Below are 27,095 nucleotides of genomic sequence, written 5' to 3' on the forward strand. Positions count from 1 at the left end.
ACTTTGTGTTGCCTTTTTTGATATTCTGGTCGTTTTTCACGCAAAGCTTGATTCAAATCGATCATTTGTTGTCGGTAGCGCTCAGTATTAACGGTTTCGCCAGGTTTTAACAGCTCATAATAGATCACACCCTTCTTTTCGGTGGTCTTCCACGTTTTTCGTTCCTCACGTCAAAATTGCCACTTCTGAATTTTTTAAACCACTCAAAGCACTGTGATTTACCTAGAGCATGCTCACCGTAAGCTTCGACAAGCATTCGATGCGATTCTGCAGCATTTTTCTTCAAATGGTAACAGAAAATCAATGCTGTCCGCAAATCGTACTTTCCAGGCACAAAATTTGACATGTACAACGCTATTGCAAACTATGCTGTTGTATGAAACTTGTATTGTTCTGAGTCGAAAATGTTTGTGAGATGTCAACAAAGACTTTTGGCATCAATGACGCAGTTTAGTGATAACTACATTATCAGCTAAGGCCATCTATAGGCAAATTCCGGTTTCATACTTACAGACCTGGCAATACGTACGATGAATTTGAATAGTCGCACGTACGAATAAGTCTTTTATCGAAGTATTTTTGCAACGATTTCGAAGTAATATTTCGTTCTACATCGAATGTGTTGATAATATATTTTACCATTAACGAAGCTTCGCAAAATCCATCCTAAAGCACAGATTATCCTTCTAACGTGATGACAGGTTTATCAAGCAATAAGTCGAATTAAAATTCGACATTTTCCTTTATCTACGCGCGAGACACTGAAAAATGTAAAAGGGAAATCACGCGTCCTTGATAATATTTGAAACACCGTCTGAAAATTTCACTAGTAAAGCAACGTTAACGTTAACGCGTAATGATTTAGTTGTATGTTACTTTTATAAGGATCGATAGATAATTTTGATGAATTCGAAGAAAAACAGTTGTTGCCTAGGAGGCTCAATTCGTGTGCGCGAATCTCTCGTTTTAGGAAATCTCAGTTTGATGTACGTCATATGACGCGCACCCTCGCACGTTTTCTTCTGTCGAGCATGAAGTATTTGCGCAAATAGAGAGCAGATAAGGTAATTATGTAATTTTCGTTAGTTTTCGAATGTTACGAAAGTTACGCATGTTGTTCCAAACAGTATTTTGTTTACTGTTACGCTTTTCACACGGCGGGTGTCTGGAAACACCTACGCAAGCATTCGTAGAAACGCTAATTAGCGTTTCAACAGGATAGAGAGACAGAAGGAGAATTCTTTTATTATATTGTTTTTAATAAGAAACGAATCTTTCAAATAATATCTATTTTTTATCGCTATACAAAGGAAAAGAAATTATAGCATCTCATTAAGGTTTTTTTTCTCATTGAACTTCTAAAATATGAAATTATACGACGCCAATATTCGAGAATGTCAAGAAATTGACATACAGGGTGGTTGGTAACTGGTGGTACAAGCGGAAAGGGGGTGATTCTACGCGAAAAAAGAAGTCGAAAATATAGAATAAAAATTTTTCGTTTGGGGTTTTGTTTTCGAGAAAATCGACTTTGAATTTTCGCTCGGTACGCGTGCGATACGTTATAACGGATCTCACTGTAGATCGTTGTCTCGATGGAAAAATTAAAAAAAAAGAAGAAAGAAAATAAAAAAAAAATTTTTATTCTATATTTTCGATTTTTTTTCGCGTAGAACCACCCCCTTTCCGCTTGTACCACCAGTTACCAACCACCCCGTATTTATAGCAGCGTTATAAATTATTTTTCTTGAAATCACGAATATTTTTTCCACCTTTTATTCGTGTAATCAGCTTCTGAAAAGCGTCTGTTGATGTAACATACTTTTTGTCTTGACAAAACCGTGTGTAAGTTATTTAGCAATTAGTTAATTTATTTGCATTTACGTAACTTTTGACGAATTATTTCAGCGGTTGATCCTTAACGGGTTGAAAAACGATCTTCAAGAAAATATCTTGACTCGTCTCGAAGCATCAGCGATTAGTCTCGCAAGAATGAATAGCTCGCGAAATAATGGCCAATATCTGTATTACCAGGGCGAAAAAAGGTTGGCCGCGACAAAGGGGAGCAACGATCTCATCTACAACAGGCTACAATTTTCAATGACTCCGGGTCCTCTGCAAGAACCTTTCATGCCCTTCGCTGCTCCGCTCTATTGCCGTCAATGTAAAGTACGGTGGCTTTTGTAGCGCGAAATTTACAAGGGCAAGATATTTCTAAAGAACGGCACGCCATTGTATCATTGGTGCATGCGTGCGATAGATGCATCGATAAACAACGAAAAACGCCGAGGATTCATTATCTTCGTATCGCGTCTATGCAGCAGTACGACGTCGCCATCTATCAATAGGTTTCCGGTAAAGTCGTTTCGCGATATTATTATATACGGTAACATTATTGCTATCCTAATCGCGAAATAATTTTTTCTACGGATTAAGATCACTACAATTCGATGTATTTTGTAATACTGTAATTGAAGGAAGCAAGCGTGCGTTTGAATGGCAGAATCTCGATTAACGGTACGATTGATCGTGGGAATATCGAAAATTTGGGAATTGGCCCGTGTAAGAAAAATTGCTGAACAAAAATGGGCATTGAAAGAAATTATTATATTTTTATTTAAAATTCTTGCTTTTATCGAATATTAATATATATATATATATATATATATATATATATATATATATATATATATATTATTTACGATTATTCAAAAAATGATTTATTGTCACGAGTAGTTGTTCTTGACCTTTCTGAAGTTTGCAGCGTGTTAGGATTTCAAATGAAACAATGTCTTCCTTAAGTAAATAGATATTTTAATCATAACATTATTTTCTCATAGTATTGAAACTGATTATATTTAAAAACGAAAGTTGCAATTATAATACTGTTACTTTTCAGAAGAATGTATGAGAAACTTTGTTTGGTCTAAGAAGGGAAAGGTGATACAACAAGTTTTAAGCAGAGATCAAATTACAAAATAAACCTGTGTATACATAGTATAAAGTTACGCTCTACCTAAAAAAAAGTGTTGTTTCATTGGAATTTGATTCTGTGTTAATTTCTTGATATTATCAATAGTAATTCACGATAAGGAAATCATAAAAATTCGCACTTTATTTTTTCAATACCCTGTCTGCACAGAGAGAAGTTACAGCGAAATTTCATATCGGTTAGGTATATTTACTCTTTACGTAAAGATGAAAAATAATTCTACTGCCTTAATATTAATGACCTGTCAACTTGATATTCTATATATTGATTGATTTAATTGCTTGAATAACAAGTCGATAAATATAACTGCTAATAATTATTTAGCTGGATTTTTCACTTTTTTTACCGAATGATTAATGATGGATAAATCGATTAATGTATATTTTCGTTTAATTACAATGCTGATTGTTAAGAATAGATAAGAGAGTGGTTGATAATGACGTAATGTAAATATGTTCGTTAACAGTTTGTTAGTTTTAGTTGGGTGAAAAAGGATCTAAGACCGTGATTAATACTTTTATAATTAATATTCGCAGGGAGAATTTGGGTTTGATTGGTGTAGAAGCATTCTAGAGGATGGAAATTCATTTATCGACGTGTGTTCGATGAAATGCTTCCCGGATTTCCCGTTGGCAGCATTTGCAAAAGCGTACGAAATTCAAATTAAATGGCGGGATTTATTAAACCACGAAGAATGAATATAGACGAATTGTAAGGTGTATTTTTCGTTTATTTCGAATTGTTTTTTTAATGAAGTTTTAGAAAAGTATAATCTGAGTGTATACGTTAATCGTAAAGCGTAAAATTTTTAGTGGAAAAGTATGTGTCAAGAAAAGAAAAAATGATTCAATGAGTCGAAATTACTCGATGAAACAGGGTCGATAAATAAGATAGTTTATCAGACATTTTTACTTTAAACGTCGTAGTTACCTTTGAAGCTATACAAAAGTCAAACGTCAGATACATTTTAGAAAAAGTTTTGCGATCAAGCAGACATTTTATCGATCTTTTTCATATTTCCATCCTTCAAGGTATAATAACATTTTAAGCTAAACTCAACCTTTCCATATATTTTCTATAATAGTCTAATAGTTCAATTTTCTCATCAAAAAGAAAATAAACATTTCAATTTACAAGATTTACCCAGCGATCGAGCCATTACCTTTCCACAATTTCTCAAAATTAATAAAGTTAATAAAATTAGCCTAACTTCAATTTTTCAACAAGAAATCCACGAAATACTTCCAACTTTCCGAAACCTTGAATAAGAAAGCACCTTTCGAAAGAAAAAGGGAAGAAATTGATTAGAACCGGTATAGTGGCAATATTTTCATAACACCGCAGCGCCTACTCTCCCGGAAGGCATTTGTTAGCATCACCGGAAGTGGAGGACGTATATCAGGTTTCTGTGACTTCCATAGCTTTCTCCCTTTCGCAACTGCTTGGGACAACGTGCACGCACGTAGCTGAGAAACTTAAATCAAAAGGAGGAGGACACCTTATCAAATCGTGGCTCGCGTACATAAAACGCGAAAACCCGTAATAAATCGTCTGGTTATAATTACCGTATGTTGTTATTAGGGCTGGATCGCCGCCAGAACTCGAGCAGACACTACGGTAAAATACTGCTATCTACGGTAGATAAGCAGAGAGCCGAAAGCTCGCCTGGTAGAGGCGTACAGAGGCGGGAAAAATCGATATTATCCAGGTTCGCTCCGCGCAAACCGACGAGCCCTTCCCAGAACGTTATATTTAGATATAGACCCTTCCCTCGTCATCAAGTAGCACGGTAGAACGGTGGACCTTGCGCGACTGCCCCTGGAAACGGATATTAACGCGGTTAACGATGCCCGTTTCTGCATCGTGGTCCACCATTTACGTGCTCGTAACGTGTGCTACAAACGAAACTCTCAAGAATTTGAGAGAAACTTATCAAGGCTTCTAAGACGTGCTGAGCGTTGAAATAATAATTCAGATTGTCTTTATACGACGAATATGTTAATGTATCGCGTGTAATAAGTGAATCGAATAGAAAAACTCGACTGGATTATATAGAATCACAATTGCACGCACGCACGATCGCTCATATGGCGTGATATATCACACATGACAGGAACGGAAATAAGAAAAGGAAAAGAAAAGAAAAGAAAAAAAAAAAATCTACGTTCTATACTTCCTCAATATAGAAATCATCCTCATAAGACATCCCCAAGAATTCCAAGACTTTCCAGATTTTTAAAGCATCTAAGACGTTCCACAGTCTCAAGATTCACGAAAACTTTCAAGATTTCTAAGTTTCGAATGTGTCTAAGTAACGAAAAAGTCGCTTATAACGTGATTCGAAGCTTAGAACGCTTGAAACTTTGATCCCATCGGTATCAATCTCCAATGGATAGATGTCGAGATGTTATAGCGCGATGTCGCGTGTAACAGGCTCGTACGATTGTCCGTTGTATCTTAACGAAGCATTGTGCGTTATTCTATGTGGATGACTATTCTTTTTTCTCTCTTTCTTTTTGGTTAGTCGATTTTCTCGTTGTTTTATTTCCATTCGATCGAAGTTTGGCTCTATGCGGTAGAGTCGAGTGATCGTAACGTCCGTGTGTCTTTTTTGGTGGCATATTGTTTTGACATGAGCTTTTATTCGACTCAGTCAGTTTTTCTAGTTGGGTTAAGTTAACTTGTTCGTCTCAGAGGCAATTTATTTTTATTCCTCTGGTCGAACTGAATCTACGTAAACCGTAAGTAGAATAGGCGTATGTAAACCATAAGCAGGGTAGGAACCTACTTATATGCAAATCAAGATTTTAACGTTATATAGGGTGGTTGGTAACTGGTGGTACAAGCGGAAAGGGGGTGATTCTACGCGAAAAAAAGAAGTCGAAAATATAGAATAAAAATTTTTTTTTATTTTTTTTTTAAATTTTTCCATCGCGACAACGATCTACAGTGAGATCCGTTATAACGAGACGTGATAAAGGGCACGCGTACCGAGCGAAAATTCACAGCCGATTTTCTCGAAAACAAAGCCTCAAACGAAAAATTTTTATTCTATATTTTCGACTTCTTTTTTCGCGTAGAATCATCCCCTTTCCGCTTGTACCACCAGTTACCAACCACTCTGTATTTGAATGATATTTGGTAAGGTAAGTTTGATGTTAGTTTTTTTAGTAAAAAAAAGTCTACAAGTCTCATAATACGATCATCAATAGTTTAAGTATTAATTTACTAAAGAAATATTTTTATCTATTCTCGACCCTAAAAATTCTTAGGTTTTGTTTGGTAGAAATCTTATACAGACGCTTTTGTTCAATCGTTTCGATCCTCTTTTATTGAGACGAGAAATATAACACAAATATGTAGTGTGCTCGTGTGTGTATTTGGGTTGGAATCCTGCAAGTTCAATTGGTTGAAGAGACATATTTTTGTTTATTGTATTTGTACAATTTATATTTTTCTCCATTTCTTGGAATTCTATCGCACTCCATTTTGTTCAGTGACATGTCGTCCTTTTTGTTTCTTTCCTGTTCCAGCAAAGAATGACTTTATTTCACATGTTGGAAGTTTAATTGGATGAAAAAATATTCTTCGAAATATTTGATTTTTGAAATTTTTGCGTCTTGTTTTCGAAAGTTTTTTTACATATCCTTTTGTCCACTGGCGTATATCATCCTTTTTACTTTTTTCTATCCTGAGAAATATAAAAAGCATGAGTTAAGTTTGCTTTAAAGACTGCGTAGTCTTTTTTTGCTGTTTACGTGTCGTTAGATTTGTTTCTCTCTCATTGGAACGACAACTTTTGACGAACAATTTTCAATGAAAATTGAACAATAAAATATCCTTTCGACAACTTAAAAAAAAAGCATTTGCATTTCGATATAACGTACGAAAAAGAGAAATTCGAGAAAGGAAATTCGATGGAAGCGTGCGATTTTCGTGAAAATTTACGTGAAATAGTACTAATATTTCAAACGTATCAATTCTCTAGGAAGGACAAACGTCATATTCTAATTTTATCTTTTTCCGCGGAATCATCCGTGACCGATATTAGAATCTGAAAGCATAAAAGTTCGTGTGCATGGTTCTCAATGGTGGCTAAAGCAGATATTGCGACGTTCGATTCTATATCCCATCTTCGTTGATACTTTGAGTGTCGTATATCAAGCCACGGTGAATATTTGCTTTTATATGCACACCTTGGGATATGTATGCGGTTTCGGTACAGGCAAGGATCGAAATTGAATAAACACGCAATTTATAGTGGCAGATGAAAGAGAATTTTAAAAGTGATTGCTAAGAGAGGATACGATAATCTTAGAAAATGGAATTATAAATAGTAGCTCATAACAATATTTGAACACCTACAGGAACAGTTTATAGATATATTATTATGTTATGTGAAATTTGTTTGAAATTTTAATATCACTGTAATGAGACAGGATTATCATGATTGTATTGATAAAGTTTGAAAGAAAACTTGAAATGTACAGAGAAAATTGAATTTATTATCAGGTACTTGAGTAAGAAACGTTTGTATGTCATACAATATGAAACAAGGCAGTAACATTTAATTCATAATTCATATATGCGAATGTTATATTCAAATTGTGAAATGAAACTGATGTTTCGTGTTTCCCCTATGTCTCTTTCGTTAATTATACCTTTATTTATAACTTATGCAATGCTTTTTTGATACAACATAATAATATAATTTTTTATTTTTAATCTTCTCACTGAACGCTATATGCAGACGATTAAAACCTTAGACTTAGCTGTTTCAATGTCCCATATGTAAAGATACAGCATAAAAATAACAAAGTTGTCATAGAAATTGTAGAAATGGTTAAAGGAGTTGTTAAAGTATAATTGAATGATTACGCTTCGGTAATAAGATTCTTAATGAATGTTTTATTATTTCAGGGGTCACATTGGAAAAGGAAGAGGACAGAAACGGAAATTACATACTCTTTCAATATGAAACCAACGTGTGATGTGTAAACCTGCATAAAGAAGCTTTCTCTTTAATCTATAAAAGGGTGCATATCGGCCAACATGATGAATTGAAGAGAAATTGTGTAGGTTGAATATTCGCAAGTAGGTCGAGAAGTTCATTAGAATTCTATAAAGTACCATTACATTTTTTTTCACGAGAGAGAACAGTAATTTTCTACTTATTTTAATATGATCTTCTGACAGTATACCGAACGATTCTATAGATAATACTTTTTTAATTTACTTTAATTTAGCTTAATTTATGTGTCAGGAGAAGCGCGAATCTTTTTGGGTCATTAGCGAGACTACTGTATTGCATTACATAGTTCAATTATAGATGTAAAGAAATTTTCTTGTGCTTCTATTTTCCTTGATTTTCATATAATAGCTTTTATCAGCTTTAACCTAATACTTTTTAACCGAAAAAATTATCTTAAAATCATAAATTACAAGGTCTGTTATTCTAAATAAACTAATTCTATCTTGACCTAATTTTTTTATCACAAAATTCTCCTCCTTTCAATGTAAAGTACACAAATTTGAACATTAATAAAAAAGGTAAAATAATTATGAATTTAATTAAATTTTTAATAGGGAAATATGTACCTACGAAAAATAATCTTACAAATATCGTTATTAGAATGAATAGGATTTGATGATTTGATCAAACGTGAAATTATTAAATTCGAACAAAAATGTCCAATCCTCCAACGATCAATTTTTTTCTCATAAAATTCCTTCTCAATCTTCGTATATCCCATTTTTTAACTAAAAAGAGCGAAAGAATTTTATCACCAAGTAAAACTGAATTTTTTAAATATACATAGCAGAAGCTTCGATTAAAGGAAAATATTTTTCTAAGAATTCGGTTTCCGTCGAATTCCGTTGTTCGCTACACTGTTATTCATCAGCTTAAAACATTAAAAGTCCTATCTCCGTCGTCGTTTCAACGATTTGTACTCGCGTTTGGTTTGCACAAATAGCAAACACGACTGTGAAAATTTTACAGGAACCGTCGCCACAGTTCTCGTCGACCACGCTATCAATGTTTACGTTTTACTTTAATCATACAGCGCACACGCGGTGTTATTAATAAAGTAAGGGCTGCCAAGAAGGTTGCATCGTATCACGTATACAGGGTAGGCAATGAATGAACTATTTTTTGACTTTGTTTTACCGGATATTCATTCGAAACATTGGGGCAATTTTGTAAAATAATTTATTAACTGATTACTAGGCTGCGAATGTTCTCATGTAATTAGATCTACTAATTGAAAACAGGAGAGTAGAAGCAACCTAATAATTAGACTGTATTAAATTAATAAATTATTATACAATCGTATAATATTAAAAATAAACAGCATTTATTTAACACATTCGAGACCGGTGGCATAACATATACCAGGTCTGTAAATATGAAACTAGAATTTGCCTATAGATGGCCCTAGCTGATAATGTAGTTATCACTAAACTACGTCATTGATGCCAAAAGTCTTTGTTGACATCTCACAAACATTTTCGACTCAGAACAATACAAGTTTCATACAACAGCATAGTTTGCAATAGCGTTGAACATGTCAAATTTTGTGCCTGGAAAGTACGATTTGCGGACAGCATTGATTTTCTGTTACCATTTGAAGAAAAATGCTGCAGAATCGCATCGAATGCTTGTCGAAACTTACGGTGAGCATGCTCTTGGTAAATCACAGTGCTTTGAGTGGTTTAAAAAATTCAGAAGTGGCAATTTTGACGTGAGGAACGAAGAACGTAGAAGATCACCGAAAAAGACCACCGAGCTGTTAAAACCTGGCGAAACCGTTAATACTGAGCGCTACCGACAACAAATGATCGATTTGAATCAAGCTTTGCGTGAAAAACGACCAGAATATCAAAAAGGCAACACAAAGTAATTTTGCTTCGTGATAATGCACCATCGCATACAGCAAAACCGGTCAAGGAAACGATCGAAGCGTTCAGTTGGGAAATACTTTCGCACGCGGCTTACTCACCAGACTTGGCTCCGTCCGATTACTATTTATTTGCATCGATCGGACACGCACTTTCTGACCAACACTTCACTTCTTACGAAAATGTACGAAAATGGCTCGATGACTGGTTTGCCTCGAAAGAGCGACAGTTTTTTTGGCGTGTCATCCACCAATTGCCAGACAGGTGGGAAAAATGTATAGCTAGCGATGGGCAATACTTCGAATAAAATATTTTTAATCATTTTCATACAATAAACAGGTATTTTCTATACAAAAATTCCGGTTTCATATTTACATACTGGTATGCCATGCAGTATCTTGTCGCATGACAACACATGTATATCATCAGTATTTTCAGACAACAGTCAGCAAAGCAGTGACTGCAGAAATAATGAAGGTTTATATTTGGGAGAGTATCTCGAAAATTGTTGTCACGTATGATTTATATTACTTTAAACAATTTTATTTGTTTAACTATATATCCTTACATTTTATTAAAATTTTTATATTTTGCGTGTGTGTCATATTTTGTCGGTTTTGGCCTACAAATATGAATAACGTTTATTCCTATCATATATACGTTATATAACTGTCTCATTCTTGAAACAGATATAATTACCTTTTGTGCGTTTATCTTTATGAAGTTTTAACTAAAACGCTATTTTACTCGGATAACATACACGTTATGTTACATGGACATCAAAATTATCACGGTTGCCCGATTACATAACGTGTATGTCACGACTTATTTCTAAATGAAAATTGTTCAAAACGATAGTTTTTATTCCTATATCGACCAGTTTCACTTATTTTGTTTATTATAAATGCAAACAAGTTGTTGCTCATTTTGGAGAGTTTTGTTCAAAAGAGAGTTTTGTGTTGTGGTAATTAAGATTCGATGTAAAAGAACGACTTTTCACACGGAAAAATCTAGCCACGTATAATTTATTTAAACAACTTATTTTACGACGAATAAGAAAAATCTGGAAACTCCATTAATCTGCTCCCATATATCACTCATTTATCGAGCCAGCCAGTCAATAGAAACTTTCATCCCTAAGTGAAAAATGACCGTGATAAATCGCTAGTCGATTTTACGCGCGTCATTGTACAACTCTTTCATAGGTGTCTACCATAGAACTACAGAACGTATGTGGTAACTTTAACTCCTTAGAGAGTCTATCTGTGTAATATACATTGGCTTGTCTCGTAGATACTAACTTAGAATTCTTCCTCTACACGTATTATTACACGTAGATACTCGTATTAATATATTTAATTAGATACTGAAATTTTGTTAAAAATGTAAGGTGTCCTAAGTCCTTTGAACTCTGTTGTAGCAAACATTTTGAAAAAAAACACTGCTAAAACCAATTGAAAAACGAATAAATCCAAAGATCCCAATATTATGAATCAGAACATTCGAATAGATACTAAATTAGTCACTGGAATGTATGAAAATCTATAAACTATCGATCCGTTTAATTTTAAAACAAATGAAAGATTTATACACTTATGATGTGTGTAGATACTTCTGACAATTTTAAAGTTAAAAGTACCGAGGAGAACCATGAAGTCTTGAAACGACGTAAATCCAAGAGCGCACAGATTATTTCTGAGCTTTTCTCTGAACATCGTCGAGATGACATTCGAGATCCTGATCGCTGATTCTGTCGTATTTCCATTATGAACACATCCGACCGGCAGTGATGTCGATCTACGCGAAGATGAGGCCAACAAAGAGGCTAGGGAAGAACCTTAAGGGAGCTGTGAAAAAAAAACGATCTCGTGGAGAATTTTCTTCACGAACATCGAGGGGTTGTTGTATTACGGGCTGGGTTGAATTGACTACCCCTTCATGAGTCGTTTTAAAAGTCGTTCAGCGTATAGTCTGTTCTACGAAATATTTACCTTACCATACGTACGCAAACAATTTCAAAGATATATCACGAAGAAGATATCTTCGATCGTTTAAAAGATCTGTATGTGGATGAATGGATTGAAACTAGACTTCGTTTATTATACTATACATATAATACACAGCGTTCTTAAAGAAATGTGTTTGAAATATGAATAAAAATGGTTATCACCATCGCTAATAGTACGAAGAATTCCTATCGAAGCATTTGGAGTGATTTAATAAAGAAGTCTCGTAAACTTAGATTATACGTGAAATGAAATATTTGTCAGAGATAGAGGCTAACTGTATAGGTACAAAAGAAGACCGGCTCGTCGTAGTTTTTCTTTCGATCCTGTAAAATCCTTTTAAGAGCGAACTCACAGTATAAACGAGACTTTCTTCGCTGTTATTGATTTCTACGCGGATAAAAACATAGCTTTCGCGACTCGATTAATTATTTCATCGTCGATGAAACGATTTTTATTTTTTCATACGAGAACACGCGTGAAACACATTCGATACGCGGTAACGCTGTTTTCCCTTTCGCTTTATTTTTCAATTTATTCTGCGCTGATCCATAAATCATATTATCATTAAAACGGTTTTACGCGGTGAGGTTTTGATAAATTTCGTCCCGTAAATAGGAACCTATCGGTATAACAAATTTTTCAAGTGAAACCGTTGTTTCTCTCATTCTATCGGGCAACGCATATAATTATCACTTGTCCGATTATAGACAGGATATAACCATATATTATAAATTCTCCACTGATACTACACGAATCCAAGTAATGTTTCCATTAAGCTGTTTCGCGAACGATAAATGCATGTAGCGCAATCCTCTTATGAATCCTTCAATATTTATGATTCATTCACGCGTTGATTTCAGAAGTTTCGCAGTTCTACGCTGCGTGAATTTTTTTCATTTGCTATATTTATTAATTTTTTTAATATTATATGATATAGAGATACACATTGAAATCAAATTGACCAATTCTATCGGAGTTTAGAAGAATTATTTTCTGACATTAACGTTGGCTAGCACCTAAACTTTTGATAATAAAATTAATCTCTTGGCATACGAATTAAGAAAATGAAATCCTAAGGATACAAACTTGAGATTCGTAGCACGATCGAATAGACGTTTACATAATTACGCAGACGATGTATTATGCTTATGGTAGAATATAAAAATCAGGGCACTGTTGCACAATAATTCACAGCAATATTGGTGAATTGAGAAGTTACAAGGTTGTCAACTCCCTTTTTAGAATTTTACAATTTTCAGTTAAATAGTTTTTATTATTTTCTGAAAGAATGGTTAGGATCTTTGAAGTGCAGAATAGGTAATGGCTTTACCGTTTAAAGTCAACTGATATTAGCCTATAATGACATACATATATTAGAGGCGTTAAGAAGCTTATATTTGTCTCTACGATGAACTTTAATACTCCCAAATTCGAAGATTAATACAACAATTCCCATTATTGCCTTTCGGTAGTAACAAGAAAATATCGATTAACCATTGAGCAAGGACAAGCTGCCTTTTCTCTGTAGGAAAGGGATTAGCAAGTACTGAATAGTATTACAACATTTGTAAAGAATGAAAGAAAGCAAGAGAGAGACAGACAGACAGAGGAAGAGAAAGAGAGAGAACGTACTGTATTTACTTTCGAAGTTGTAATATTCGATACGACCGATTTTAAACGGTGACCTACATTGATTTGCTGGAATATGACTATGGATCATAGTATGGATGGCCGTAGAAAGCGAAATTGTCAATGTATGGATCCAATTCCTTCCAGTTGCTTTTGAGATATCGGAGATGCCTGAGGGAGTTGAAATGATCGCAATCGAAATCACTATGGTTGGCAGAACGTGGACAACAGCAACAGGCGATTTCTGGCTTCGCAGAATGGATCCGTGCCTGCTTACGTATATACATGTATGCACATTGCTACCTGGAAAGCTGCACGATATGCGTCTGTGATGTATTGATTGGAAGCTGGGGCTACAGGTGGCTTTCTGGCGCTTGCGCCATGAGGGTATATGAATAAGCTCTCGTTTCCTTATTAAAATCCCCCATGAGCTTGCTGGAGTAATCATTACCCGAAGCCTGAGTTTGTATCTCTCGCCTCTATTCTCTCTTCCTTTTACTCTAGATTCCTCTACAGTTCTTGTCTATCGAATTCTATGGAGAGTCGCTCAACGTTTTCAACATTTTCCATTCTTCTAAAGTAAAATTCGCAACCGTCAGTGAATTCTTCTAGCGAAGTTTATTTATTTCACTAGAGTGGTATATACATACATCACGAAAGTATTTCAACACTCACTATAGGAAACTTCCCATCATTCATCGTTCGTGTATACTTTGTACGTATACTATACATAGATCGTGAATTTTTATATATTTACGCGAAATTTAAAGGTAGAAAAATACACAGGTCGTGGTATGCAAAAATATATAAAGTACAGAAAGCACTCGTACTCGTTATAATTTGTAACGGATGAAATAAATCTATGTTTTAATTCTACTTTTACCTCTGTTCCTAGAAATATAAAGTTGCATAAATATCTTCAGTCCAGTTACTAGGAATTAGATTTTACTAAATCGTCGACGAATTAATTTAAATATCCAATAGCTTAGCCTAGCCCAACAGTTTTGATTTCCTTTATTATTTTGACAAAAACTTCGTTAATCTCTGTTCATTGAAAGTTCACTATTAATGGAATACATATGTTCGTCTTTTGGCTTAATTCTTGTTACGAGATTGTTCCTTTTTCTCCGCTATTTCTCCTGTCTCTGTTTCAATGATTAAAAGCTTAGCGTCACCTGCGTTAAATTAGTTCGAGGTTACTCGTTACTTCGAGTTCTTCCGTTTTTATTATCCTCCATTCTAACTTACTTATCTCCTCCTCTTTTTCCTAACAACTATCAGCCAAGGATTTTGAATCACCAGCCACTTTTGTTTCATTCCTCTCGTATTTTTCTTTCCTCTGCACACTGCATTAGTATGATGAAATAATTTTGCTTTTCAGTCTCTCATTTTCTTTAGCTTAATCATCACGAGAATTAAAAAAAAAAGAAAAGAATATGTGTAACGAAACTTCTTTGTAAAAAATTTTCGATATACGTACATTCTTGAAATTATTTAATGATTACTTGTGAAAGATATTTCCAGATATTAAAATAAACGATATTTCAATATTAATAAACTATTTCAATAATCTGAATAATCTGAAATATTGTAAACTCGAGCAAAATTAACAATAATTTTCGCTGTGTCACGAAAGAAGTCAATAATCTGATGTATATATTGACGAATAACTCTTTCATTAAAATATTAACTCATAATATCCGTTTTGCCTTTATTCTTATCATTAAATGATGCAATTATAATTAATATTTATTCGTATTATTCGTATATCCACTCCAAGTAATAATTTTATAATAGTATTCAAAATGTATCACCAGAAGCCAAACGAACTTTCTTATACGATTTAGTAATTTATCCAATGATGCAGTTTTTTTGGATAAAGTTATCTTTTGAAAATTATATCTTTGATAAGAATGTGCCTTATTTCGAGCAATATCGAATCAGACGGATCAATAAGAAACGATCTTCATTTCTTCTTTTCTCTTTTCGCGATTAATCTCTTTATCCTTCTCCTTTTTTCACAATGGCAAGGTAAAAAAAAAAAAATATTTTTGTTCATCTTCCTTCCTGTATTTTTCTCTTCTTACGTTACGTTACGTATGTTTCGATGATCATCGGCAGCAGACACGCCGATTTTATCTTTAGCTAATGACAGACGCTCGTTCATTTTTCCTTTCTCTTCGCTCGCCCATTTTGTCTCCGTTTATTTTCTTTTTCTTCCTTTATTCTTTCATAGCAAGAAAAGCGTAGTGCTCCTATTGTAATGAGTATCGATTAGAATTATAATCGGTATTATGGTTTTTACGTCCGCTCGTATTTCTTCTGTCAGTTGCCATTTAAAAAAGACAAAAGTTAACGTCGAATAAAAGCACGCTGTGCTCATAAAAATATGAATATCTATAGATATTCACGATATATATATATCGATTAAGAAATACAATAAAAGGAAAGTTAAGTCACCAAAAATTTGGTCCTTTTTATTACCTACGCGAAATTTCGAAATAAATCATAAACTCGAAAATGGATCAATCACCGAGAGATCAAATTGGCATAGTTGATATCGTCAGATGCAAAGCAGCAGTAACCATGACGTTTGTGTTGTCGAAAGGAGGAATCGTTTTGTGTTCCAAGCAGCCATCAATCTTCTTGGAGTGGCCGTTCACGAGGGAACAACCTTGTTTTTCCGTTGATATTCGCTTTTTTTTTGGGGCGCAGGTGGAACATCTGCTCTCGTAATGGAGCGTATCCTGTGACGCATGAAAGATTCAAGAGCGCCGCGAAGACGTTGCACCGGCTGTGTCCTGTACAACTTTTTAATTAGAGGACCGAATGGAGTGTTTATCAGGTCAGGACACTTTCTTACGCGTTTCCAGGACGATACGTTATAAACATTGCATGCAATTTGGCGAAGTTTCTTTATCACATTGTTTCAGGATATTGGACGTCGATCTTTACGTTGTTTAATTATGTTTTTAAACATTTCAGGACTAAGTGTGTTATTTTCTTCGGGACTATGGAAAATATCTCCCTTTGGCAATTATTAGATCGTTTTTTATTAATTTATTATTAATCTGTTACCTGAAGCGATTTTTAATTAAAAGTTTTCAGAACCAAGGGATTAAAAATTAATCGAGATAAATCGATTTCAAACAGATTGATCTGAATTTTTGCAAATGTAACATAATTATACTCTTAACAGGGAGAAAAATACGTATAAAAAGTTATGAGATTCCTAACTAGAATAATCACTATCATCGAGAGATTCGGTATTTAACGACGAATAAACTTCTCTCTGTTGTTAAACGACAAAGTTAGACTACTATTATTTTTCATAAACCGGCGCTCTGAATATAATTCGAAATTACCATTTCTTGTTAATTAACTGTGAAATTAAATTGATGATGCTTTCAGGAGGTCGAAATCATGATTAACTAAATTCTCGCTACTATATCTCTCAATCTCGATATATGTGCCAGTATTTCTCCAGTTAGATTATAGTTATTCCCTAGAGAAGTTACAATTTAGATTATATATATAGAATATTATACATATAGAAGAGATTAATATTAACAACACTGGCTGTACGCATCAAATCCTTTAAACACCCTGGCACTTTAGGGCCACCTCAATTTCTTATTTTCGTTAAAACTTTCATCTTTCTTTCATTTATTACTCTGTTTTTATCCTCGAATTTTGAAACGTCGAACACGTAGCCGTAGTTTTTCAGTGAATCTTTGATGCTTTGTATCATATTCGTTTGCTATTCGACGATACGCGATTTTTCAGTGGCGACGTGGAGGGTAGAAGAAGGAATTCATTTTATTCGCGAAATACATATCTAAGCGATATTGTTGCTGCGAGATATTTTACCTTTAACATTAAATATGATGAAGCAAGAAAGACAGTAGAAAATTTCGTGCACGACAACGTTTCTTAAAATATTTCAACCGAATACTTCAACGAAATACTACCCTTAGAAAATACGTTCGTGATACGTTTATACGTAAAGAATACCGTAGCTGCAGTTAAATTAAACTTGCATGAAGAAGTACTCGAGACTTGTTCTTTTCATCTTTGACACGTTGTATAACCCTCGGAAATATAAAGGAACAGATAAAACCCCGAAAAAGAGTCTTCCTTTCCTCCGCAGCACTATTTATTTTTGAATCGAATTTTTTAGTTCTGTAACCATCTTGAAAACACTCAGATTTCTATTGCAGAAAGTATCTTTTGAGTAGAATAAAGCTAAAGAGAAAAGAAGGCGAGAAACGATGAGATCGGTGATGTTTTCATGTTTTTAAATATTTCAGGTATTTAATCAGAGAAGATTATTATTACGTAAATAATAAAATTCGGATAAAATTATCTTACGATGTTTAAACAAACGTAGACATTTTTGCACTTAAGTGTATTTTGTTGAGAAAACAATTGTTAATTTATAGTTAACTGAAATCCGTATTGTAAAGGTAATTTAAATATATTAAGTAAGATAAACAAATCGTATTTTTAATATCGATTGACAATTCCTATTTTATCATAAATCATCTTGAAGTACGTCATAAACATAATGAAATAAAGGGATTATGTCATCAAATTAGAAAATTAAAAAATCGTATCATTAAAGACATACGATATATATTTCTGTCGTACAAGTAGATCAGATATCTTCGCAAGGAATTATAATTTCGGGGAAATTCTAGAAGCATGTACTTAGATTTTCCATAAACATTTCATTAGAAGTTGTACTCTTATCTTATCTTCCTGACGGATTTCCATCACGTACAGAGGTAGAAAGTTTCTTCGATTAAGGAAGTTATAGGTAGAATTTATAGGTAATAAGCCGACCGAATATCTAATGATATGCAGTTTTCATCGTTCCCAACCCATTGATCGATACGCATAATATTATTATCCACGCCAGAATGTCTATTGTCTCCCTCTTCTTAAGTTTTATAAACATTCCCTTCAATTCTTTCTTGTTTTTCGTTGTATCCAGCATTACATTTTCATTTTACATGTAATTTTCTTAAAAGTTATTTCAGTGAATCTGCAGTTTAAAAGAAGACACGAAAACCAAAAATTGAAAATTGAGATTCTGTCTTGAGCAGGCGAACAGTTTCTCGAGGATTCTTCATTTAATTATCAAAAAGGAAAAAGGATTAAGATCTGTATTCGAAGCATAGAAATTTTACCACAAAATATATATAACGATGTTATAATTATCTAGATGTATCTAGATGTAAAACTATAGAAAAATGGCTTCACTATTGAGTTTGGATATGTTCACTTTGGATATGTTCTCGTCACAGACTGTGATATTTTTTCTGTACAAAATAATAAAATTATTGCCATCGCGGTTAAATTTTTTGCCTTTATTCGTTGATGGCTCTATTACACACTAAAAATGGATTAGGTTCGGTTAGATTAGGTCATAATAGACTGATGATGATGTAGGAAGGCGTAAAATTTGTGCGTTACGTCTTACATTTTTATAATCATGCTTTCAAGTTGCGTAAGAGTAATCGAAATAAAGAAGAATAAAATTTGTATGAACTCATTGTGCAAAGGAATGAAAATCTGAAGATACACTAAGAACGAATAACAACATCACACTGAGAGTATTAGAGTCCACACGCAGAAACAAAGGTTGGGAATAATAAATATAAACACTGAATTATTGCCTGGAATAAGGTCAATATCGTATAAGAAAAACAACTTATATTAGACCAAATGTAACGTAACATATTCAATTTTCTTCCTCTCGTAACTTTTGATTATCACAGGCTTCGGACAAAGTGCATTTTACTCAGGACCCTTCTTATAACATACACAAATATCAGCGAAATTAATGTAAAAGTCCTTTTTCTATAGTTTTATCGTATAAACGTTTATATGTAATTCTACATAATTGTATAATAAATGTATAATTATTATATCTATATATGCAATTATTATACGTAAATTATGTGTAATTAGGATAAAAATATTCTTTTTACGTAGAAAGTAATTAATCTTTAACAAAAATTTCGATTATCAAGCAGGCTTTTAACTAATTTTCTTTGCTCATAGAGTACTATTAATTTTCTCAAGTTATAGTAAATACAAAGATATTTATGAAATAAACAATATACATTTTTAAAGAAAATTCTTGATTTAAAAAATGCAGATCTTTTTCTATATTTATCCTGTTTCTAAATTAAACTGTATGTATTTGTCAGGTGAAAAAATAAATTTTGGGAAAAGCCAGTGTGTTAGGAGTCTTGAGTAGAGCGGTAAAATCGGGCCGGGTGCCCACGTAAAAGGGAAGACTTAGTGATGTCATTTCGGAGAAGAAGTAAGAGTAAAAACATCCAGTAGTATCCCACGATCACGATGTTTCTTTTTATTGCAACCGGCTGAATAATTGACAGGTTCATTGATTTTTCTTCCCTTTACGAATCAACACATTCAACATGAAAGTTCTCGAACTCCTATAACTTTCCCCTTCGTTTACAGAAATAAAGGAAGTAGATTGTTATGTTTCATCACGGTTTTATTACAAATCAAGCTTTTATTGACTACGTCTCTTAACCCCATGTATATTTAGTAAAAGGAATTATTTATTGTTGAAACATTTTTCAACTGAATTATCAGAAAGTATTGCAAAGCGCGAAACAAAAGAGAAGAACATCCCCAAGAAATATGCTTCTCTCTCACGAATCTTACTACAATCTTCCAATATGTTTTGAAACTCTTCCGAAATCTTCATTCTCATAAAGAGATTTATCAATTTTATTCTCATAGAAAAATAATTGTACAGTAGGAAACGATTTATTCCCAAAACACACGCATATTTTTCACGAATCTTATTACGATCTTTCGGTTGTTTTGACGCTGTCCCGAAAGAAATTTCGGGAAAAATGTAGCCAGGAAACTATAGATAGGAAACGTATCTTCGTTTGCCATAAAAATCGACCGGATAATAAACGTTGTTTTCTTCGCGCGCGCAACGAAGTAACCCGAATTCTGCTTTATATTTTTCAGGAGTTTCCCGAAAGGATTCTTAAAGCGCCCTTTAAAACCTGCGTTCCGATTCCTCACGGTCACTCGCCCAAATTTCACTACAATTCCCTTGAACATTAAGCAGCAAATCTGCGGAAATGTTCTTCCATCGCACGATTTCTCTACGTCGCGTTGCCGCGCAAGATGTTACACGCCATCTTATACATGTAGTATGTCATGTTACCTTATCTTGGGTATAGTACCTGGATTTATTAAATTCTAGCTTCGAGTAACTTTTTGGAACTCATTGGATATCATAATTATTCAGAATTAAATAGAAGGGTGACAAGCCTTAATAACCATCAATCTTGAAATATCTGTGGAAATTGGCTTTAGAAATGAACTATTTCCTAGAATGAAATTGCCATTATTTTATCTAATAAGATTGTAATATTTAATAAGAATATTATGATTTAAAAACTGTCTTAATCTTTTCTCTAATAGTTAAGCGATATAAATTGAACAGTCTTTTATTAATGATTCTTAAAAAATTAACTTTCTTTAATGTTCTACAATATATACTTTTAAAGTTATATTACTATTTCAATTATTAGATTTAACTATTCTATTTATATATTATATATATTCTGTACCCAATAATATGTAATGATATTATATATCACACTGTATAAAGTGATGATTTCATTGGAAATATCATCTTTCAAATTTTTGTTTGAAAATTTGAAGTATTCGTTTGTACGTAAATTCCAACAAATAATCTTTATTACATTCTGTATTAAAACACAAGTTCCACTCCAATGTTCAGAATGATTATTTTCATTTGCAAAATAAACTTGTAAACTGGGACATTTTTTGCTTTTCATCCTGCATTCAAAATAACTTCACGTTTGCAAAATTTATAATATAATATAATATATCCTTTGAATTATATTTACAAGAATATGAATTTCTATTCAACTCTAGTAAGTCAGCAAAAAAAAAAAAAGATTTACCTACCCTCCACCACCGTTCAAACTAGGATCTATCCTTTTCACGAAACAACTTTCTCCTTAAATTCCACTTTATTTAGTTGTATTCATAAGTAAAAACTTAAAGTAAAACCATCCACCGTCGAGTCATAATATTAAATCCTAAACGAGTTAAAAAAGAAAATTGAGTATTCAAGCCGGCAGGTCAGGCGCTTTTTCTGCGCTCGAGAATATTTCGCGGAGTTGCACGTGTATGTTTGATCAAGCATATTCGCGATACGATCCCTTGACGTTCCTTCGGTTGTTCTGTCCCGCTATATCAGCCCCGAGAAAACCGCTGAGCGATCTTCCTTCCACTCCCCGCGTTTATCGTGTGTACACGTAAATGCAGAGGGGGTTGGAGAAGCACGTCTGCGCGATGCGCGTCGAGAGAGGAGAGAGCCTCATTCGCGACCGGTCCGACGTGCTTTTCCACCCTCGACGGCAGTCCTGCCGCATCAATGAAACGTGCAACATAATCGTGAGTAAATCTCCTTCACCCTGGCTGATCACACATTCTCTTTCTGTCTTTCTGTGCCGTGTCCTTCGTCCACTCTTAAACCGGATTCACTGGGTACGTGATATTAACAGATTCACCAACGGTCTTTTTCCTCCACCTTTTTTTTTCTTTCGTATTACGGGTAAGATAACAGTTCCAGATTATATAAAACGTAAAGTTATGTATTACACAATACGTGAATTTATATATTATTGATACATGGAAGATTCTTTGGACTAGATACGAATTTTCTTTGGTGTATAATAATGTAGAATTATATGTATACTTATCTATATACATGATAACTAAAGAGTTTATTAAAATATCGTGGGTCACAACAATTGTAAGATTTCTTTGACCCATATTTAAATCGCACATTCTTGTCAACTACAAGGTTCTTCGAACTGTAAATATGTCTTCTTTGGAATATACATAATAACGTGAAATTATATAGTTGTTGGTAACCAAAGGATTCTTGAAGATTGTTTCGGTCATAACAAGTGCAAGATTTCTTTGATCCGTAATTAAATTCTTTTAGCTCAGCGATCTTCCTGTTATTGCTTTTGCAAAGATTACCAGAGATAACAAAGAATTTTCTGAATCGAAATTAAATTGCACATTATTGATAAATATCCTTTGAACTTCTTATTAAATTATTGATAATATACTTTCGACTTCTTATACATTTCTTGATAATTATTTAAAGAAATTTCCAAATCTCTTGATTCATAATAACAATTGTAAGATTTCTGTAATTCATAACTATTACAAATTCTTTTAAGTCACTAATATTACATATTACCACAGTTTTTGCAAAAGATAATCAGAGGACTTCGAGAATTTTTCGAGAAATTTTTAAGAAAATTCCAGTCGTGAGACATAGCAAATATTTGACGATGAATAAATTTCAAAAGTTCTTATTCTTCGAAGGATGCATGTGAAGCGTTCCTAAAATAGTTAATCGTCCGATTTCCTCGATTAAGGATCGAATTATTCACCGAGTGGTAGATCGGTTTAAGAGTTGATTCAGCGGCGCGGCTCTTCACACTTCGTCGTACGTTTTTCTGAATGTTTTCGCGGAGGATCTCATGGAACGACGGGGGTGAAATCACGTTAAACCGCGTGGATAAACCATGGGCCACGGAATCAAGATTAATTCCTTCGCTATTTGACTATTCTTAGTCTTCTTTCTTTCTTGATATTGCTAAAACCTACATCGTGCAAAATTTTGAAGATCTCGAATGGATCTTATTTAAGATTTTTCGGATGTATCTTGAGAAACTAGCCAAAAATTGCATTTTAACCGCATGTCCTCTTTATTTTGAAGAATAGATGAAGCTTTATTTCCACTATATCGTCGGTTTGATAAAAGAGTGAACGCCTTTTAAAATTTCTGTATTTCTTTAATTAGATAAATTATAAAAATATAATTTATTTCAATTCAATTATGTAATAACTATACTGACTGACAATAATGCGAGAGAATGCTATAGATATTAAACAAGAATGACGTAAAGTATATGGAGGAGATATATATAAACAATATTTTATTGTAATGTATCTAAACAGAAAGTTTTACAAGAACATACAATTGAAAGAATATTAACTAGATTGTAAAAAAACAAAATTGTTTCGTTACTAAATAATTGAATACTTAATTATTTTCTATTTTGAATTAATCTTTTGAAGAATTTACTTTACGTAGTACCGTTACTCTTCTGGCAAATCTACCATATAATTTGATAAAAGATATTTTTATCTCTGAAAAAATATATATTTCGTTGGAGATTTAAACGATGTAATTTTTCTTATACATTACATAGTAGCATCGTAGTGAAACTTCTGTGGGTTCACGTTTTGATCGATTCCCTTCGTGCTATTATTAAATCATTTCGAGTAACCGGCTAATGATACGGAAGCACTTTCTCTTTTTATAAGCACCCGATAGCCGAGATTATAACTTTATATCGATCGTAATACATTTATTATCTCCCGGAACGAGAAAAGATCCATGATTTGTTGAGATTTATACGAGAAATAAAATTAATCGATCTTTTAATATAATATAAACAACTGAACGTAATCACATAGAATGCAATACATTTTATAAGCTGTTGCTATTAATTTTGTAACAAATTAACTAACATTAATTGTTAATCAAAGAAAAGAGAGGAATAAATTGAGAGAGTAAATGTCTCCATCGCTAAATAGTCAAGTTGTTAATCATGTATTTATTTTTACGTAATTTACGTAAAAATAAGGTATTTATACGTACGTACTTATTTTTTGAAAACTATGATATCTAAAATCAGTTCTGATATTTTAAAAGTTTATCCTCGGATTGCCTCATTTTTAACTTATATGTGTTTCTCATTGTCAATCTTAAATATTATCGCAACTTAATTACTTGATAATTTGAAATATTAAAAGTTCAAACACATGCACTATTATTTTTTCTACTAAAAATTTGGGTTCTTTTATTATTAAAATTTCTATTTAACAATCTAAATTCGCCTCTTGTAAGATAAATAATCCCAAATTTTTAATAACAGCGTATATCGTACAAACACAAAAACACAAAAATAAATAAAAAATATGTGCGTCATACCTGAAGACTTGTAAATTCAAAAAATCTTTGCCAGCCAAGCCGAATCCATCCATATGAAAAATTCTTCAATTTAACTTTTCTGTATTTCACCACTTTTTCGCAATTTTTCAAAATTAATCCATACCGAGAACGTTTTCAGAGAGAAGTGCTTTCAAAGAGTTTTCGCGCGTGCGAAACGCGGAACGCGGCACGTTTAATCGAAAACGAATTTTTCAACGAACGGGGGAGAATTTCCGCAATTATTCGAAATTAAGGTCCTCCAACATGGCACAGTTCTTTCGACGATATCGGGAAACGATGCTTTACCAATCATCCCCGTAGCTGTTTTAAACGATCCGAGGAAACGCGGTTAGCAGAACGAGATTATAAACGACAGTGTCACCGTTTGATCCTTTGTTTGCTTTTGCACAATACAAAATGCAAACACTGCCTCGTGTGCCCAGCCCTCGTCTTCCACGAGATTTCTCGACCATGACATTCGCGGTTCGATTCAAGAACTGTTTGTATACAATTGTCTTCGAGGTTTCAAATTGCTTGAAACGTAGAATCCACACAGGTGAAGATCACGTTCGTGTTATTTTTGTGTTGATTAAGATTGTGAGAAGTAACATGATATACCTAATATGTATGTAACTATTTACGTGTAGCATGTCGTTTTTATGTGTTTACGTTGAGTTTTTGTTGCGTTAAATATTATTTTGTACGGTGAAATGCGTGTTTTGTACGACGAGGTTGTGGGATATTTCAATAAACAACTTAGAGACATTTGAGTTTATAGGTTATAACTATAGGTTCTAAATTAATTGAATATTATTGAAACACTTGCAAAATATTTCAATAAACAACTGAAACTTGGATTCGTAGATTATATAATAGAAGATTATTGAAACACTTGATGCCACGTGTTATTTGAGAGCGAAATTATGATAATATTTATAATGGCTGGAGCACTTCAGGTCAGGACTTGACACGACAGGACTAGTTATGATGTCATATTGGAGGAGAATAAGTGATCGCTGAGCCCTCTTGCGCGATAGATTACGAACTAACAATGTTAGTGAATTGGCAAGTGACAAGACGAAGGTTATATTTCTCTTTCATAATTTTGCAAATTTACGTCAAACCGGATAGTCGAATGAATGATTTACTTCGTTACTTCATTTTATATAATGAAGACTTTATTAATATTAATAACTCGTAACTTGTAACTTATAGACTTTTACTAATGATATATTTCAAGAGGGTTCCGCTGTTAGAGAAGTTGTAGCGGGTATCGTTCAATGTTAAAAAATGTGAAAGTGTATTGTAGTGTGATTCAAGAATTTTTGTTTCAAAATACATAATTGGATCTGAGAAGAATGTTATTTAAATGTAAGTTTTTCAAGAAGTTTATATTTTTCTAATTTTTGCTTTATTTTATTTTAACTTTCGTTCTCAAAATTTTCTTTATTGAAACATCTCGACCACACGGTAATTCGAAATATTATAAAACTAAATATAAGCGAACTTGAACGTCCTAGGAAAATTGTCGAAGCGCAATAATAAACCGATAAAGAAAATTTAGGGTGCAAAGCGTTTGCTTATACATGCATCGCGTTTGAGCAAATGAAATTGCCATGTTGTTCGTTCATTCCTACTTCGTGCCTATTCATGCGTTGAAAAACATTCTACTTCCCTAACCTTTCAGTTAACCTAAGTATAGTTTTATTATAACTTTTATTTAAATGATCGAATAAAAGCTGATTTTAATGTCATCAAATAGCTGTATCGTATTTCTAGTGAATTAACAAGTACTCGGAATAAAAATTTCAGAGAGATGACAATATAAACGAGTCAGTTTCATGAAATATTGTCGTTCAAAAATGTTGCTTTTTAATGCCAATGTCACTCAAAAATATTGCTTTTTAATTTAGCTATAATCTAAAAGTATTATTTACTAATATTATCCAAATTAATTTTGATTAAGTATAAAATTTAATTCTGCAATTTCAAATATATCCAATTAGAATTAATCCTGAATAAAATAAATTATACACAAGATTATTATAAATTATCAGCTTCAAAAAAGAAATACATCGTCACTACATAGAATTAATACTATAAAAAGTTACTTCTTACAATCTTATCATAAATTATCAATTTTTCAATATGAAAATTCTTATCTCAGAGTTATATTGAATTTGTAAAATCATATGAAATTGTATTAATAACTGGAAATTATTTTTTAGCGATATGAAATACAAATATTTTTTGAATTGAGCCTCGAAAAGTGTTTCCACACACACTTCTGTGCCTGGAAACTACTTTTTGCCAAGGTGTTGCGTACACGTGAATCGTGTGTTGTCCTGACAGCACTAACCGTCCCCAGCCCTTTTTTTATGAATGTAAACCACAACAAATAACTGTGCACAAATGCTACTTTATGTGTGTATATGTGTGACAATAACGT

The 27,095-nt window shown here is 33.1% G+C and overlaps 2 protein-coding genes across 11 annotated transcripts in view; one reads left to right on the forward strand and one right to left on the reverse strand.

Moving 5' to 3' along the window:
- Positions 1-25,624, reverse strand: part of LOC138179097 (MAP/microtubule affinity-regulating kinase 3) — a 54,414-nt gene extending 28,790 nt beyond the window's left edge. The window contains exon 1 of the mRNA XM_069111548.1: positions 24,647-25,624. The gene's annotated coding sequence lies outside the window, so the exon portion shown is untranslated. The remainder of the gene's footprint in view (positions 1-24,646) is intronic.
- Positions 21,943-27,095, forward strand: part of rsh (Rap GTPase activating protein radish) — a 156,759-nt gene continuing 151,606 nt past the window's right edge. For 5 of the 10 annotated variants that reach the window (XM_069111537.1, XM_069111533.1, XM_069111536.1 and 2 more), the window contains exon 1: positions 21,957-22,020. Coding sequence is in view for 1 of the 10 variants with exons in the window: in XM_069111539.1 (XP_068967640.1) it covers positions 26,016-26,017 (2 nt within the window). In the remaining 9 variants the exon portion in view is untranslated. Of the gene's footprint in view, positions 22,021-22,055; positions 22,114-25,672; positions 26,018-27,095 lie in introns of those variants that run through there. The other 5 variants (XM_069111545.1, XM_069111534.1, XM_069111543.1 and 2 more) reach the window with 5 other exon arrangements.

Source organism: Bombus flavifrons, chromosome 4 (assembly GCF_040668555.2).
Source record: "Bombus flavifrons isolate JBK064 chromosome 4, iyBomFlav1_principal, whole genome shotgun sequence".
Classification (NCBI taxonomy): Eukaryota; Metazoa; Arthropoda; class Insecta; order Hymenoptera; family Apidae; genus Bombus; species Bombus flavifrons.